Genomic DNA, 16,610 nt, shown 5'->3' with positions numbered 1-16,610 from the left:
ACACTGATATTTACAGAATAATGCTAAGGAATAGGATTAACTGAGACACTTGGTATCCTGGTATCAATTTGGTAAAAGGAGCCCAGCAGCAATAAAGCTGACTTCTCTGGAGGCAGCAAGCTTATGTCTCCTAAGACTCCCATCCACACTATCATTACAAGAAAAGTGATCCTTTCTGAAAACCCTTGTGACAAAGATGGCTGTACAGAGGGCCCAATCTGAGCAATTCCTCATGGATGGAAAGTGCCAAATTCACAGCCTTTTTGGAAGGAATGTCCTGCCCTGCAGATAGCACTCCTCAGAAAGCCCACAACTAAGACATGAACTCAGGCACTCCTGAAGGCACTGCCTGCACCCTCTCCTCATGTGGTTTCTCTAAACTCTAGTGTTTTATGACAGGTCAAGTACCCTGTCAGGCAGCTTTCCATTTCACCCCATCTCTAAGGATAAGCATTATTATGGGGCTAGATTGTACCACCGGGAGATTGTGTCACAAGAGAGAAAGGTAGGAGGGAAAAAAACCTCTGCACTCATGGAGAGGCAGAGTGGTGTTTTTCTAAATCTACCTTTACAATGAAGTTAACCTTCTTAAGCTATGCCTTTTCCTTTCCCTCTACTCTGTACACCCAGCTGGGGTCAGCTAGGGAAGCAATGTGACACTATGTATCTGCCTTCTGTCTACTCCCTCAAACTCTTCCTGACTCCTAACAAGAGCAGCTGAGACCCGGTAACCCCAATGTATCCATAAAGCTAAAAGAGGTGAATGACTGCTTTTTGGTTCCTGTAACAGCACTAGTCACTCTGCAGCCCTATGATATCATAGTCACGTCATCCAAACACAGCAATTTTGCTGTGGTCTGAGGAAAATGAACGACTGTGCTAATTAGAGGATGAGGTACTAGGGGACCTGCTGCTCCACTAGCACCAATTCAATAGGATGAGCTCTGACAGTGGAAAAGCTGTGCCAGGACTCATCCCTCTCACTGTCTCGCATGTCTCCAGCCAGCCAGCAACCATCAGAAAACTTATTAAACTTTTGCCTTGCTAATAACTGTAAATGGTAGCTAGAAAAACGCAAAAAGACCCGCAGAACAGTATGCGAATTTATTTTCAGCACAAAATGACCACAGATGAGTACAGAGTCATCTTTGGATTTCATAAATTCTTCGATGAAGACAAACATGGGATTATCCAGAACAGCAGGATCTGCTGCGGGCATTCTGCAACGATCTCGACACTGCTGAATAACTGGATACTTTCTGGAAAACAAACAAACAAAAGTCAGCACTGTTAGACGCTGCCTGTGAGCTTTCACTCCCTACTTCGAAGAAACTGCCTTTATCCTCAGCCTACACCACGCGGGAAACGCCTCCAGGTGGGTGAGATGACCTCTCCGGTTTAAGTCCTGGCGGGCAGAGGGACCTCCCCACTGCCCCAGGCAGACTGCCCGTGCTGGCCTGAAGGAGCAGTGGGCACGGCCGCCCAGCAGGCCGGACCCCGAGGTACCGTCCGCATCCGCAGGCAACGGGATTCCGCCGCAGCAAGAGCGCGCCAGGCCCTGCTCTGTAGCCTCGCAGCCCAGCTCGTTAACGACAAACCACCGAAATAAGCCCTGGGGGGGCCGTGAAGGCACGAAACCGAGGTGCCCGCCGCGTTCCTCCAGGGGTCCACGGCTCCGGCGCCACTGCGGAGGGGAAAGCGGCCGTAGGCGGACCCGCGCCGCCGACCACCGCAGCTGAGGCGAGGCCTGCGCTCTACCGCGGTGAGGGCCGTCCCGCACATCCGCGGCGAAGAAGCAATGAAAGGCGAAAGAGCCCAGTCCGGCAGGAAGACAGCGAGGGAGAGGACAGCACCAGCACCGGCCACCCGGCCCTGCTCTCGCCGGAGGAGCTGTCGCGCCGCAGCTGAGGTAGCCGCGGAGCGCCAGCGTCCCCTACCGCCCGCCTCCCTGACCCGCGCGGGGCTCCGCGGCCTCATGAAGAGAGAGAGCCACAGAGAAGCCGCTGCCGCCACCCCTCTCCCTGCTCAGCTCCGCACCCAGCTGCGGCCCGCGGCGGAGGCCAGAGACAGAAGCCCCCCACGGCGGTACTGCTGCAGTGTCCCGAGCAGAGGGAAGAGGCACTGAGAGCACGATCACCAGCCGCCCCCCGAGCAGGGGGTGTGTCAGCATGGGGAGGGAGCGGGGGGGGGGGGGGGGGGACTGCTGATAAAGGTGGTGGGCGGGGCGGTGGGCGGGGCGGCGCGGCGCAATTGGTCGGCGGTGGGAGTGATGTCACCCATATGAAACGCTGATAACTAGTTGGGCGAGGAGCCGCGAGTTTCGCAGAAGGGGGAGCGCGCGCGGCGGGGCGGGCGGCGCGAGGCCGGGTGCAGGGGCAGAGCCGAGCTGCACGAGCCCGGCCCGGCCGCGGGGCTGTGGGCAGCAGCGCGCGCGCCCGCCCGCCAGTCGCCCCGCGGGCTGCGCCTCGCAGCACGGCGGAGGCCCGGCCCGGCCCGGCTCGGCTCGGCTCGGCGCGCCGCAGGGGCAAGGTGCGGCGGCTGAAGGGGGCGGTGGTTCAGCGGCTTTGTTGGCTTGGAGCGTGGCGGCGGGAAGAGCGGCGCCTCGGTGAGAGCCCACCATGGTGCAGCAAGCGGAGAGTACGGAGGCGGAGAGCAACCTGCCCCGGGAAGCAATGGATACAGAAGAGGGAGAGTTCATGGCTTGCAGCCCCGTCGCTTTGGACGAGAGCGATCCGGACTGGTGCAAAACGGCGTCGGGGCACATAAAAAGACCGATGAACGCGTTCATGGTGTGGTCTAAGATCGAGAGGAGAAAAATCATGGAGCAGTCCCCGGACATGCACAACGCGGAGATCTCCAAGCGTCTGGGCAAGCGGTGGAAAATGCTGAAGGACAGCGAGAAGATCCCCTTCATCCGGGAGGCGGAGAGGCTGCGCCTCAAGCACATGGCCGATTACCCCGACTACAAATACCGGCCCAGGAAAAAGCCCAAAATGGACCCGGCGGCCAAGCCCAATGCCAGCCAAAGTCCGGAGAAAAACGCACCCACCAGCAGCGGCGGCAGCAAAAGCGCCAAAAGCTCCAGCAAGAAGTGTAGCAAGCTGAAAGCCTCCTCCGCCTCCTCGCCCCCCAAGCCGGGAGCCAAAGCCTCCCACCACGGGGACTACTCGGGGGACGAATACGTCTTCGGCACCCTCAAAGTGAGCAGCAAGACGGTCAAGTGTGTCTTCATGGACGAGGAGGAGGACGAGGAGGAGGACGAAGACGAGCTGCAGCTGCGAATCAAGCAGGAGGCGGAGGACGAGGAGGAGGACGAGGAGCCGGGACCGCAGCAGCTGCGGCGGTACAACGTGGCCAAAGTGCCAGCGAGTCCCACCTTGAGCTCCTCGGCGGAGTCCACCGAGGGGGCCAGTCTCTACGAGGAGGTGCGGAGCGGCGCCGCGGCTGCGGGCGGCGGCAGCAGACTCTACTACAGTTTCAAGAACATCACTAAGCAGGGCCCGCAGCCGCCGCAGCAGCCGCCCGGTCTCTCCCCGGCCTCCTCCCGGTCTATCTCCACCTCGTCGGCCGGCAGCGAGGAGACGGACGACCTGCTCTTCGACCTCAGCCTCAACTTCTCTCAGCACGGCCACGCCGCCGCCGAGCTGGGAGCGGGTGCCGCCGCCGGGAACCTCTCCCTCTCGCTGGTGGACAAGGACCTGGACTCCTTCAGCGAGGGTAGCCTCGGCTCCCACTTCGAGTTCCCCGACTACTGCACCCCAGAGTTGAGCGAGATGATCGCGGGCGACTGGCTGGAGGCGAACTTCTCCGACCTGGTGTTCACGTACTGAGCGGCGGCGAGGAGCGGAGGAGCCGGAGCTGCGCGACGCCGGCGATGATGATACGATGATGATGATGATGATAATTAAAAAAAAAAAGTCTTGTTTTCTTTAAAAAAAAAAAATCTTGAAGTTAGTTCCGAGCCCGGGAGTTGTGATTTTATTTTTTTTTTTACTTTTTTTTTTTTTACTTTTTTTTATTGCATTTGGTGATCACAACAACAACAGCAAAGGCAAATGGGACTGGGGGAAAAAATGATACAGAAGGCGCTGTTTGAAGCTTGTCGGTCTCTGATTGAAGTCTGGAAGATGGTCTGCAAAGAAGTCTTGTGGCAGCACAACTGTTACTCAAGGGGGTTTGTGGATTTTTTTATTTTTTTCCCGTGAGAGATCTTGAAGAACTGTTCTATTTTTTTTTATTATTATTTTTCCGAAAGGGACCATTGCAACTTTTTTTGGAGGGAGAAAACTGATGTCTTCTATGCATCCGATTCTTAACAAAGCTGCAGGGAGCTTGAAAAAATGCAGACTGTACAAACGCTTACAAATAACTGAACTGACTTAAGATCAGAGTTTACTTTTCAGATCAAATTGTTTATGGTTTTACAAATGTGATTTCTACTTGCCAACTTTTTTTTTTTGTAACTTGTTCCCTTATACCTCCTTGATTGAATACCAGACAGCCTAGACCTCAGTACAAAAAGGTATTGAAACATTTTTGATACATAACAGACCTCAGTCTTTTTTAAAAATTAATATATTTTCAGGCGTATTTTTGTACAGTGAAAAGGGAACATTCTTGCTGTGTTTTTTCAGTAAGACTTTTCAGGCACTTCTTCCCTTTTATTTTCTTTTTTTTGTTTTCTCTGTTTTTAGCATGCAAGTTTGTTGGTACGTTACGTCCTGGTTTTAAAAGGATTAAAATTAAAAAAAAAAAATAATCCTTGCATCTAAAGGCCTTGTGGTTTTAAAAAGAAAAAAAGAAACAAACACTTTTTTTGTACAGCTATAGTTCAGATTTGTTCAATATTTGTAGGTAAAGATTTATTGAAAATGGTGATATAGACCTCAGAGCTGTTATCTTAGTTTAAAAGATTGTATATGTACTGTACTATAGTAGGACTTTATGTATCTCATACGCTGTGATATGTGGATGGGGCCCCAGATGGAAGGTATGAAACTGGATTCTCGATTTTAGCAAAAAAAAAAAAAAAGAAAGAAAAAAGGCACATAGTTAAAAGTTTCTCATGTTGTGCAATATAATCTAAAGTACAGACCATCTGCATATTTTGTAGCAAATGATGGCAAAAGCAGACTTGTGCACTGTCAACATCATAGCCTGTTTTTTTTTTTTTTTTTTTAATGCTGAAAGTCTGTATCTTGACAATTTTAATAAATCAGCTGGAACTGATAGAAACTCGTATCGCTATTAGTGTCTGTAGAAGGAACGCTGGAGATGCCGTGTTGTCACCCCTCGCCTGCGGAGGAGCGGTAGCTGTAGGCTGTTGTGCATGACCGTAGCTAGGGGGGAAGGAGAGTAAGGGCTGCTTCTTTTCTTTGCCTTTTTTTCTTTTTTTTTTTTCCCGCCTCCCTTCGCCTTTCCCTCCCACTCCGGCTTTGCTCCGCGGGGCCCGGTGGGTGCCGGCCCGCAACGGTGTGGTCTCCATCAGGCGGGGCCGGGGCTGGCTTGCTGGGGGCCTGGCCGAGCGGTGGCAGGTTGGCTCGTCCTGGGTGTTTTCTGCTTTCCCTCCTTCCCACCCCCCCAGTCCGGTGAACGAGCCCGGCTCCCCGAGGGCCGCCCCGCCGGTCCCCCGTGTCCGGTTTCCGGGGAGGTGGGCGCGGCGGGGTGGGGGATGCGGCTCCCCCCTTTCTACCCGACCTGGTCCTCTCCCAGCTGCGTTTTGTCCTCCCTCTCTCCCTTTTTTGATGAATAGCCTGGGCGAGACCCGAGGCGGAGATGCTCGGCGCAGTGGGGCTGCATCTCTTCCGCCCCCCTGCAGCGCTCGGCGCGGCGGGGCGGCCCCGGCCCCTCTTCGATGAGCCGCCCTGGGGCAGGAGGGGTGTACGAGCTTCTGCTGTAGGTGAGCAGACTTTTTCAGTGTGCTTTTTTTTTTCTTTTCTATTTTTTTTTTTTAAGCCGTAGGAGCCGTCAGATCTCAGTTGTGCTCTCTGAAATAACTGCTGATGGCAATAAACAGACTCACAAGGTGCAAGTTTGTTTCTCAAGAGTTTACTTTTTATCTGATAGGCATTGCTAAATTATTGTTTGGTTTTATTTTTTTGTTTGTTTTGTTCCTTTTTTTTTTTTATCTCCACTAATTAATGATCCAGCTGTTTACAGGGACAATTCACTGTGCTGGTATTTTGGTGGCAACCACTGCTACAGGCTTTCAGACTTGCTGAAATGAAAATCCTGCATACACATTTGTAAGGCATAATAAAACATAACATTAAAACCTGCATGCATGTTATGTTTAATCAAAGACAACTCTTAGGCATTTAAGTGGTGAGATATCTTACTTTAGGTTAGTTAAACTGGTAGTAAAATGATTAATATAATCTGATCTCTTTCTAATAATAATAATAATAATAATAATAAACCACTCATGATTCTAAATAAAAGTTGTTTGGCCTAAATCTTTGCTATCAGAAAAGAGATATAGCATATCTGGGAACTCAAATTTATGTCTTGCATTGTGATAATTCTTTATGAGAAACTGTGTTTTAAAACAAACTTAATTACAATATACAAGATATCCTTGCCAATGGATAGTCCTCAATAAAACAGAGTTTCTTGAATTTTCAGTTTTTGGTCTCAAATGATTAGTGTGTTCTCCATGTAATAACTTAGAAATCAGATTGAAAACAAATGACATTTATCTCTTCTAAGGCAAAAGAGTGAAAGAAAATAGATACACTGAAGTGCTCTAGCCTAGCCATTCACTATCCTGCTATTGAAAATTCGGTTTTGGGCTAGGGTGATGGAGTAAGTTGATCAGGTTCTAAGTCTTAAAACTGAGCCAAAATTCTCTTAGTAATTCTTGAAGCTATCATGAGAGTAGAGGGACTTGTACTTCCATTCCCTTTCTTCTGATATGCATCCTTGTTTAGTAAAGTGATAATAGGCAGTGTCATTAAACATTTGTGCTTTACAGATGTTCAATGAGTTATGAGCAATTATGGTCAAATATAGGCTGCATTTAGTTTGCATTGTAATAAGGTCTGTGTCCCAGCCTACGGAAGTTTTGACTTGTATATGGTTTTGGGAGCTGTTTTTAAAATTACCATTTAAAATATTAGTCAAGGATAAGTGATGTAAAGGATCCAAGTATAGAGCAGTCAGGCAGATTTTAAAAGAGCAACAGGTTTACTTTAATCAATTAATATAATACCCTCAGAAGTATATCTTTTCTTCTTCTAGAGGGGAATTATACAATACTGTTTCAGAAGAATTATTCTGAGTGAAGGTATATGGTACAGGGAAACAATTTTTTGTCCAGACAGTTGAGTTTCTTTTATTTCAGAGTTTATTGTTGCATATTGCTCAAGGAAAAATTAGGTAGTGTTCTGTTTAAGCCACTACATTGTTAGGGCTGAAGTTTGATGCTGTTGAATGCCTAAGCTCCTGCTGATCTCAGCGAGACTAAAAAACCAATCTTCTTATCATGAAAAATAACATCTGCTTAGCTAGTTTTGTTTTTTTTGTTTGTTTCTTTTGTCATATCTGCTAATATTCATGCCTTCTGTTTCTCTTTTATTTTCCTGTGTTCACAGGAATCCTTGTTGACATGCTAGAACAGTCCTGTTGCAGGCTTAGTATCTCCTGTGGCCTTTTATTCCACATTCTTAACATTTGCCTCTGTACAATACTACTCTTAAGTGTAATAGGATTCAGTGATGGAAGGGGAAAAATTAGCTTTTTTTAATGTGGAAAGACAATTTACTTGCTAACACTGAGGATGTCAACTCAATGTAAGATCTAACCAAACATTCTGATTCTTTTTCAGTTTTGAAGTGAATATTTTTGTAAACTTACCATTTTTACCCTTCTGTTGTTTTTATTATGGTTTTCCTCTCCGCCTTTTAAAAGTACCACAACTAAGAAATATTTTCTTCCTTTAAGTGCAGTCTTTTTCAAATGTGGTAGAAAGACTCATTCCAAGCATCCTTTGAGTGCTACATGCTCTTTAGGCATTCGTTGTCATTCAGATGAAACTTCTTCGAGTCTACTGAATGTGATTTGCATGCATGCAGTCTGGTCCTTCACACATGCCTGTTTGAGGAAAATGCAACTCTGTTGTTACACCGAGGTAAAACTAGTGTGGGGTCAGAGTCAGGTCCATAGAATTTTTAGGTGTTTGATACTCAATACAGCTCAAGAAGTTCCTTTTTACATCTTCACAATTGTTGCCTAGTAAGGCCTTAAACCTGCACTGGTTAAAAAACAAAAAAAATTCTCATTGAGTTTAATGGGAGTTTTTTGCTGCAAGGGCTGCTGGCAGGGTAGGTGTCTTAGTTCATCCTAACCTTCATTTGTAAGCATGGCCAGGAAAAAAAAACAAACAACAAAAACTTAACACAATGAGTTGCCTTACATTTCCCCTACTATACTGTTGTAGTCCTTTGGTTTATTTCCTTTCCTCTCACCCGCATCCAAGGCTGTGATTGTTTTCGTTTTCCTTAATTTTTTTGCACACTACCTATACCAATTAACTGCCTAATTAGTTTTATCTTCTCTACATGGATGCAGTGAATTTGTAAGAGAATTTCACAAGCAAGTAGTTTTTTAGTGAGTTTAAAGTAAATAGAGTTTTAAAGACCTATTTTTATATTCAATATAAAGCACAAATGTGCAGAAAGTGTAGAATGACTTACAAAAAAGGGAAACAAAAGTTCGTAATATTTCATGTATAAAAGTAATACCTTCTTTGGGTTGAGATTCTCTTAGAAAACCCAATACTTATGCCAGTGCAAAGATAGGATTATTTTAAAAACTTAGAAAATTGTGATTGACAGCAATTTCAAAGGAATGACTTCTGTAGATACAAGGAAACCCCTAAAGCAATATGGATAAGAAGGGGTGAATGGTTTTCAATGATGAACAACCTGGAAGTGTGAGAATGGAGGTTTCAATCCTTATTAATTAATCAAATTTCTTCTTTTGTGGTTAGTTACAACATCTGGATTTTCTGTGAAGTGCAATCTTGAGGGATGAAAAAGTGCAAGGCCGCCAAACTTCTAAGCCTTGCAAATACTCAGAAACAGGTTTGGTTTAGAATTATCTGTTGTTAATTAGGGCTTTAGATTTTGGTAATTCCCACTTCCAAGAAAATCAAGACACCAATTTACCGCTTGAAGAAATTTGATTAAGTAATAATGATTAATCCAGGAACTCCCATTGTCACAATTTGTTTTTGTTTCCATCGTCCTGCTTATCTCCAAAACCAACTTGCCTCAACTCCTGGTGAAGCCAGGGAGAAGAGTTATATGCCATTGTTAGTTAGTTTACGATTTGTATCTGGTTTTGCTCTTGTACATACGTTGGCGTTTTGGAGTCTTTACATAAATGCTGTGATACTTTTTTTCCTCTTTCCTTTAATTTTTTTGCTGGGCTGTTTTAAAATGGAGGCCTGTTTTCCAGTGTGGGACTTTTTCGATGGTTACAACATTTCAATGATGTTGCATGATGGCCACAGGTGAGGGAAATTGAATGTTTTAGAGCAGTTTTTCAAGCATGACACTTTTAAAATATGTAATTTCAAAGACTTTTCAAGGCCACATGAAATTAGTTTTCATAGCCACTCCAGGTCTTGGGGGGAAAAGCTGAAAAGTACTTTTGTTTAGAAGTCTGAGTGATGGTGGGGGGGAAACCTTTTCTTGAGGTTTTTGCATGCCAGTGCACGGCCTATTGCTGTGAGAGAAGGAAGATGGTAAGGCTACTTGAGGCAATGCACTGGAGGACAAAGTGTTTTCTAGCACTAGAAAAAGAAAATGCATGGCAAAGTTTCGTCTTCTAGTAGACTATATAGCATGCAGAGTTTAGTATGTGTCAAAACAGTGTATGACATTGCTGTATCAAAGTTGTAAAATTAAGCATTATTTATTGAAAACTATGTATTTTTTTTGTAAAAACCTGATCACCTAGAGGATTAATATCAGTGACTTGTGCTAGTGCTACAAACTTAACCAGCTTCTTTACTACAGTACTTGATATGCAGTGTTAATGCTCAGGGTTGAAACCAGTCCACTCCAATGTCTTTTTTTGCAAGAGTTTTTAAATAAAGGAACAACATAATGCAATTGTTCAAAAGACTCTAATAAAATTGTGTGATCAATCTTCCTACGTGTTTTTATGTGGATTTTTTTTTTTTTTTTTTACCAGTATTGCATTTAATAAATGCAGTTCAGCTATTATAGTGAATCCACTCTTCAGTCTGTGGGCACCCAAAGCTTAAAGTCAATGGGAATATTGTGTCTTTCAAAAAAAACCTCAGTGAATAGTTACAGTTAAGGTAGGATGTAGAGAGGGTGAGTGCTGTTCTGACACATCTGACAGACGCTGAAACAGAAAATCGCCAATTAACTTCCTCTTTTCTTTTTTTTTCTGGTTAAGACTGGATAAAACAGTGAAGTACTTTCTGATAAACATTTTAGATATTGCTTTGAAGTTGACCATGAAAGAATGAAATAAGGTGGATCACATGCCAGCAAACCCCATTTCTCTCTGTATCTTTTTCTACAAACAATTTACCATCTAAATGTATTTTGGCATAGAAAAAAAATCATTCTGTATTAAGATTCTAGTTATGAAAATGTTTTTATGAGAACGCTGTAATCAATTATTTGAACTATAAAAAGGTGTTTTTAATGTGTTTATGTGGTGAAAGTTTGTTGTATATTAAATATTGTTTTATAGAAATGATGGAGTTATATTGTTACAAATTCAAAATTTGTAATTAACACAAGCCATCTATTGCTGAAATTAACCTTCTAGAGCTCCTGCCAGTAGGCATATTCCCATATTTCAAAAAATATACAAGGATCATCTCTTCCTTGCTTGTATTTAATGTCTATACTTCTGCAAATTTACATGGGGATTAAAATATCATCTGATAATACCTTACTTCCCATCGGAGGTTATTGGTTACTCCTAATACCCAGGAAATAATAGAAAAATTCTAAGCAGCTTCAACTGTAATCAATACAAGCCTTTAGACCTGGGAGGAATCAATTCACCAAATAAAGGGTTCCAGGTAATTTTGTATGACTGTCGAGCACAGTTCTTTCCATTGTTCCTGTTCTTTACTTATCCAAACAGTTATCTGAATAGATCCTTTCTCCAAAAAAAACACTTCTTGGATAACAAGTAATGACTTCTGTTTAGCTTATCAAACCTATTGAGAATACTGAAAACAATTCTATATAGTATTAGAAGTCCATTATATTAGTATTTTTTTGGTGTGAATGGAGAAGTATAGCTGATGTGAAGTAAGGGTTTGAATGTGACTTGTCGTAGTAAAAATAGGAAATTTAAGCTGGTCATTGTAAATCAGTGAAATAAAATCTTTATATACAGCTATCATACCACTATCCTTTCTGTATATATATATAAAAAAAAATAGTTTCAAGAAGCATTTTTAAGGTATTTTAGAAGGTTTCGAACCAATGAACTGAGAGTAATCCAAAGTATTTTGTTTTGGTTTTAATTCCCATAGAGTTTGTTTCTTCAAGTCCCATTGTATATAGCCAAGGACTAAAAATCTTCTAGAACAGACTAAGGCCATCTCCATACTATTTCAAACGTCTCTAGCTGAAGTCTTCTATTTGTTTCCTCCTGAGTGAGAAGTGCCATTACTGCACTGGAAAGCTCAGTTTCAGTTCCACTATATCAGGTCTTATTGAGAGAGTGAATTCCTGCATGACACATAGAAGCATTTCCTATTCAGTATTTGAAAATGGTGTTGGATTTGTAAGCCACAAGTAATCACATCTTAAAGCTATCATTGTGGAGGTATTATGTGGCCTGGGTGTTGGCTCAGTTTTATATCAAAGGGTAGAAGCACGTGTATGGGAGAAAGAAGAAAAACGTTTACTTGGCATTTTAGTTTTGATTAATAGGTTCTCAAATTTGGATGTTAGGTATAACCTTAGAAGAAATGCATGAAAACATAGCGTGTAGGTACCATAGACACACATAGATACCCAAACACAGTTGCATCATTACAGAGCTAACACAAGCACATACGTGTGCAGTTATGTTTTCTTTAAAATGCTTGTTGGCTTAAATGTCTTGAATATAGTACCCATTAAAATCTATACTTCAGTGTCCTGAGAACTTCAGAATATTTTAGTCGGTTGGATGTGAAGGGTTATCCCTGCAGTTTCATAAATTTTTAGATAATATCTTCATAGCCTAGTAAAATTTTGGTAGAATACTGAAAAAAAAAAAAAAAACAAACCCCAACCTAACAAAAAACCAAACACCAAAACCCCCACAAATATCTCCAGCTCTAAAAATGACAATTCCCATCACAGCCAGAGTAAGAGGATCTTAGATATTTCCCTTGAAATCTGACATTTACATTTATTGGCATTCCTTTAACATTTACGTGAGCTAAAGTGTCTACGATAGACAATTTTTTCTAGAACTCTGTAAATTCAATTAAAAGATTATTATCTCCAATCGAAATTGACTCAGGTGTATACTTTAAAATACAAGCCTTACTTTCCCAAATTATAATGTTAACAAATACTGAAGGGTACATGGGGAATGAGGCAGGATTCATCTGCATGAAAGCACAAGGCAGTCCAAGAAATACATAGCAAAATAGACAATGTAGATCTCAGTTATAATTGTTTCATTACATTTCATATTAATGTGGCCTTTTAGCATTTCATATGCATAACGCCAAATATGCAACAAGTTAAAACTCAGCAATAAATTTGTGTGTTCAGATTGCTTTTTCAAGTCAATACTATAACTAAGAACTTCTTTTTTGTGTCTAATTGTTTGTAAAGTATCTTACACTTCCACCTAGCCTTTACTTCATGAGACTTAGTTTTCCTGCATAATCTTACTGTAATAATATTCCTTAAATCATTGTAAACCGTGCCTTTCATTCACCTAATTTCATTCACCTTGTTCATTCAGTTTTAGCTCTCATACTCTTTAGAGATCAGAACCAAACTGCTCCCTTGACAGTGGCACTGCTGTACATTGCCTTTCATTCTCTTCTTAAGGCTAGAAAAAGGGTAGAAAAAGGGTAGAAAAAGGGTAGAAAACCACCTTCCACTCATTTTTGTCCTTGGAAACTTCTGGCACTCCCTAGTTTTTTGACTATCGATAACCATAGTCTGAAACCACCTTTGCTTTCCTTGGCTACATGTGGTCATTCATCAGCTGTGGGTTATCAAAGCCAACAGTTCTGCAGGCAGAAAGATTCATCTGAAGTCAACCAAAACTGTTAAAACTATCCATCCTGATTTTGCCTGAAGTTGATGTGAATTGCTTCACAAACAGGATCATGGGGTACTAGTGTCTGTAAAAGGGAAAAGAGCAACAGCAACAATGACTCCCCCAGATAACTAACTGTCTGCTTGAAATGTGAACCTTGACGTAGCCTGATGATGTGGGACTTCTCCAGCCCCAGAAAGCAGCTTTTGTGATGAGACATTTTTCTATATTTTCACTTCATTTGTCAGTGAGATGTAAAGTAATGCGTTTTTCTGCAAACATATTTTGCATTTGGAAGACAAGCAAAGATACATAAAGCGTAACATACATATAGCAAGTATTTGCAATAATACCAAGGACATTTGAGAAGACTGTGGCAATAGATTTAAAAAATTACTTATCTTTGCTTTCCCTATGTCAGCCTCTTGCACACATGTTCTCCCTCCATCCTTTTGCTGAGCATGGATTTTTTATATGTGGACAGATATAAAACCAGAAATATATCACAGTCTTACATGAGCAAATACAATTAAATGAACATTACTACAGCAGCTGTATCAGTCATGAAAAGTTAAGAAACAATGTAGGAAAAATTGCATTTGCAGCTTTATTCAAATCCTTTTTAATAAAAATACTGATGCGAGACCATGTGCACCAAGTGATAAAGCACTTAGAAGTTAGGTACTTCTGATGGCACAGATAGCAACCTGTGGTAGATTTCTGAACTCAGCTCTCATGCTTGGTGAGGAGCTGTCTACAGCTTGACTGTAGAAATGGGATGTGTTTGGTGTCTCCAACACCTGACTCAGGATTTCACATTAGACATCTCTGTCCACTCAAGATCCCAAGCAAGTTCACAGTTTTATTCTGACAACAGACGACAAACTCTTTCCATTGGTATGGTATCCTGTAGGTAGAGATGTGCTCAGGAAATAGAAAGCATAGGGAAGAGATAGCAAGCACATTTAGACTAAGAAATTAAAACAAAGTCAGCACATAGTCCAGGCGCTTCAACTCAGCTGTCTGTACTGTTAAATTGTTATAAAAAAATCTCTGACACGGTTTTGGCTGGTGAATGCTAGCACTCTTCCAAAAAATCACTGGAACAATTTGGAAATTAGCATGGGCCAAAGATCATTCCCAATAGGCAGTTTGGATTCAGCCACTCTGTTTTGGAAAGTAAAAGAGTTTAATAGCATAGATGTGGCCAGATCATGCCAGCTGGCCTCACATCCAGGGAACAGATCCTGGTTTAATTTACTAGCATAGATGTAGCTACAGGTTATAAACCCCACTTCTGCAGGACTTTGACCACAAAAGCCCTATAATTTTGGAGAATACCTTAGCCTCAAGCTATGGAATAGCCTCAGAGGCTGCCACTGTTGTCTATAACTGCAATGCAAAAGCCATGATGCAAAAGGCAAAACAAAAGGAATTTGCTCTAAAACCTTTTCAGTATTAGTGACCCATACTGTCTCTTGTACACACAGTGTCAGTTCTACAACTGTTACATTCCTGTTTAACATGGTGGCTCATCTTTAAGAGGGGACCACAGAATGACACTGTGGACACAAATATTTTAAAACTGGGAAATTGCTTATACAATTTGGGGAGGGTGTGCTCCATCCCGTAAAAGTGATAACAATTTACACTGCAGTGCCTTCACTCCCAAGAATCCAAAAGCACTTTACAAATACTGTTGGCCAATTTTGTTCTCCCCTTGTAGTTAAAACACCTACTGAAATCAATTGTAGAATCATATTGAATCTCCTCCAACTGCAGAGCTGAGTGAGTCTTATATGTTGAACAGCTATAGAACTGGAGTTTTGAAATTGCTATTTAAATTATACATAAGAATCATACAGTGTATGTTCTTCTAGCACTCTCACAGTTAGTTTAGACAATATTTTCATAAACTGCACTCTTAGGAAAAGAAATCAATCCATCTGGACTAGATAAGAGGGAATCATTAAGTATTTTTCCTGCTTAAATATTAACATATTTTAGTAAAATTGATTTAGTGTCCTGAGAAAGGAATGCTCCCTTGATCAGCACATCAGCGTTACAGTCTAAACGTGGCTACTGAATCATAAAGTCCCTTCTTCAAACATGAATGACTTTTTTCTATTTTTGTTTTAGATGCTGAGGATAGGAGGTGAATCTAAAGCTAGAAAAGCCTAAAGAAGGATACAAATTTCAGGCTCATTTGGGTTCTACTAGTACTGAAACAGTACATCTGCAGTGCAACAGCTCATGCTTTTTCTAATGTTCAGTGTTTTCTTGCTCTATGCATATTCTGCTGGTGTTAACTGTGTTAGTCACAAAATAAATGCCATCTAAGTTTGAACTTAGACACAGACACTTCTATGGATAGCAGATAAACCAGAGTGCAGTAGGCTTGACTTGGGGAAAAAAGGAATAAAGCCAACAAAGTTAAAAAAGAAAGGCAATACAGACTGCTTGCCTACAGAGTTACCTACTGAACACTATACTTCCTGGGTTTTAGCACCTGTGTTAGGTATATTTAGCACCTATGCCTCCACAGGATAATTTCCAAAGTGCGCTGAACACTGATGAGCTGCCTCTGCTACTGGTTCCATTAGGACCAGTCCTAGTTAAATGATTTTTGAGAAATGGGTGAGCCCAGGCCATCAGCCAGCAAGATGTGCTCTGGCTGCTTGGTGTCATCCCCGACTTTGTATAGGGCACATGACAACTCCAGTGTCCACTGGTCTCTCACAGTGAAACACTTGACCCTAAATGGAGGACATCAAGTGGAAGTTAAAACTTGGATTTAGAAAGGATGAGGGCAGATATGTCATTGACAGGCAGCTCCTCTCTTAAAGTACTGGAGGCCCTTGGAGGGCTGTGTCTCCACACTGCACTTGTGGGGAATGAGATTTTGAGCTGAGGGATATTCCTCCCAATAGACACCAGCTTTTTCCTTATTTGACAGTTCAAGAGAAAATTCGGTTATGAAAACTGATTAAAAATAAGTGTGACATTTTTTTTTTGCTGCATCTTGATACAGCTCTCTTTGATTCAATCTAATCAGTTAACCAGCAAAAAGTTAGAGCAGCAGCAGATTTCTTCCATTGTATCCTAAAGAATTCAATTAATGCGAAAATACCTTTCTCCAGTCATGCCCAGAAAGTCACTTTGTATGAAATTGGAGACAATATTCTATTGAATAATGACCTGATATTGAATGAAGATTCCCACTAGTGTAGGATTAGTAGGTTTAACCATTAGCAAGTTTCACAAAATGCTAATAAAATATTTATTCGGCTATTACTTTTCTTGACCTATTAGTTGAGTTCACTAATGGATTCAGGCTT

At 42.3% G+C, this 16,610-nt stretch overlaps 1 protein-coding gene and 1 long non-coding RNA gene across 2 annotated transcripts; one reads left to right on the top strand and one right to left on the bottom strand.

Moving 5' to 3' along the window:
• Positions 1 to 700: 700 nt before the first annotated feature.
• LOC134171933 (uncharacterized) lies at positions 701 to 2,150 on the bottom strand. Its single transcript, XR_009967777.1, has 2 exons — positions 2,038 to 2,150; positions 701 to 1,259 (listed from the first exon to the last, which is right to left on the bottom strand). It is a non-coding gene; the product is annotated as an uncharacterized LOC134171933 (long non-coding RNA).
• A 325-nt stretch (positions 2,151 to 2,475) lies between these two features.
• SOX11 (SRY-box transcription factor 11) lies at positions 2,476 to 10,158 on the top strand. The gene has a single exon (XM_062634565.1). The coding sequence runs from the start codon at positions 2,619 to 2,621 to the stop codon at positions 3,828 to 3,830; it is 1,212 nt and encodes a 403-aa protein (XP_062490549.1). The 5' UTR covers positions 2,476 to 2,618; the 3' UTR covers positions 3,831 to 10,158.
• Positions 10,159 to 16,610: the final 6,452 nt, after the last annotated feature.

Source organism: Pezoporus occidentalis, unplaced genomic scaffold (genome assembly GCF_034315485.1).
Source record: "Pezoporus occidentalis ecotype Australia unplaced genomic scaffold, CSIRO_AGI_Poc_V1 ctg43, whole genome shotgun sequence".
NCBI classification, from domain to species: Eukaryota; Metazoa; Chordata; class Aves; order Psittaciformes; family Psittacidae; genus Pezoporus; species Pezoporus occidentalis.
Note: the sequence above shows the minus strand (reverse complement) of the source record. Positions and strands in the feature narration are given on the sequence as shown.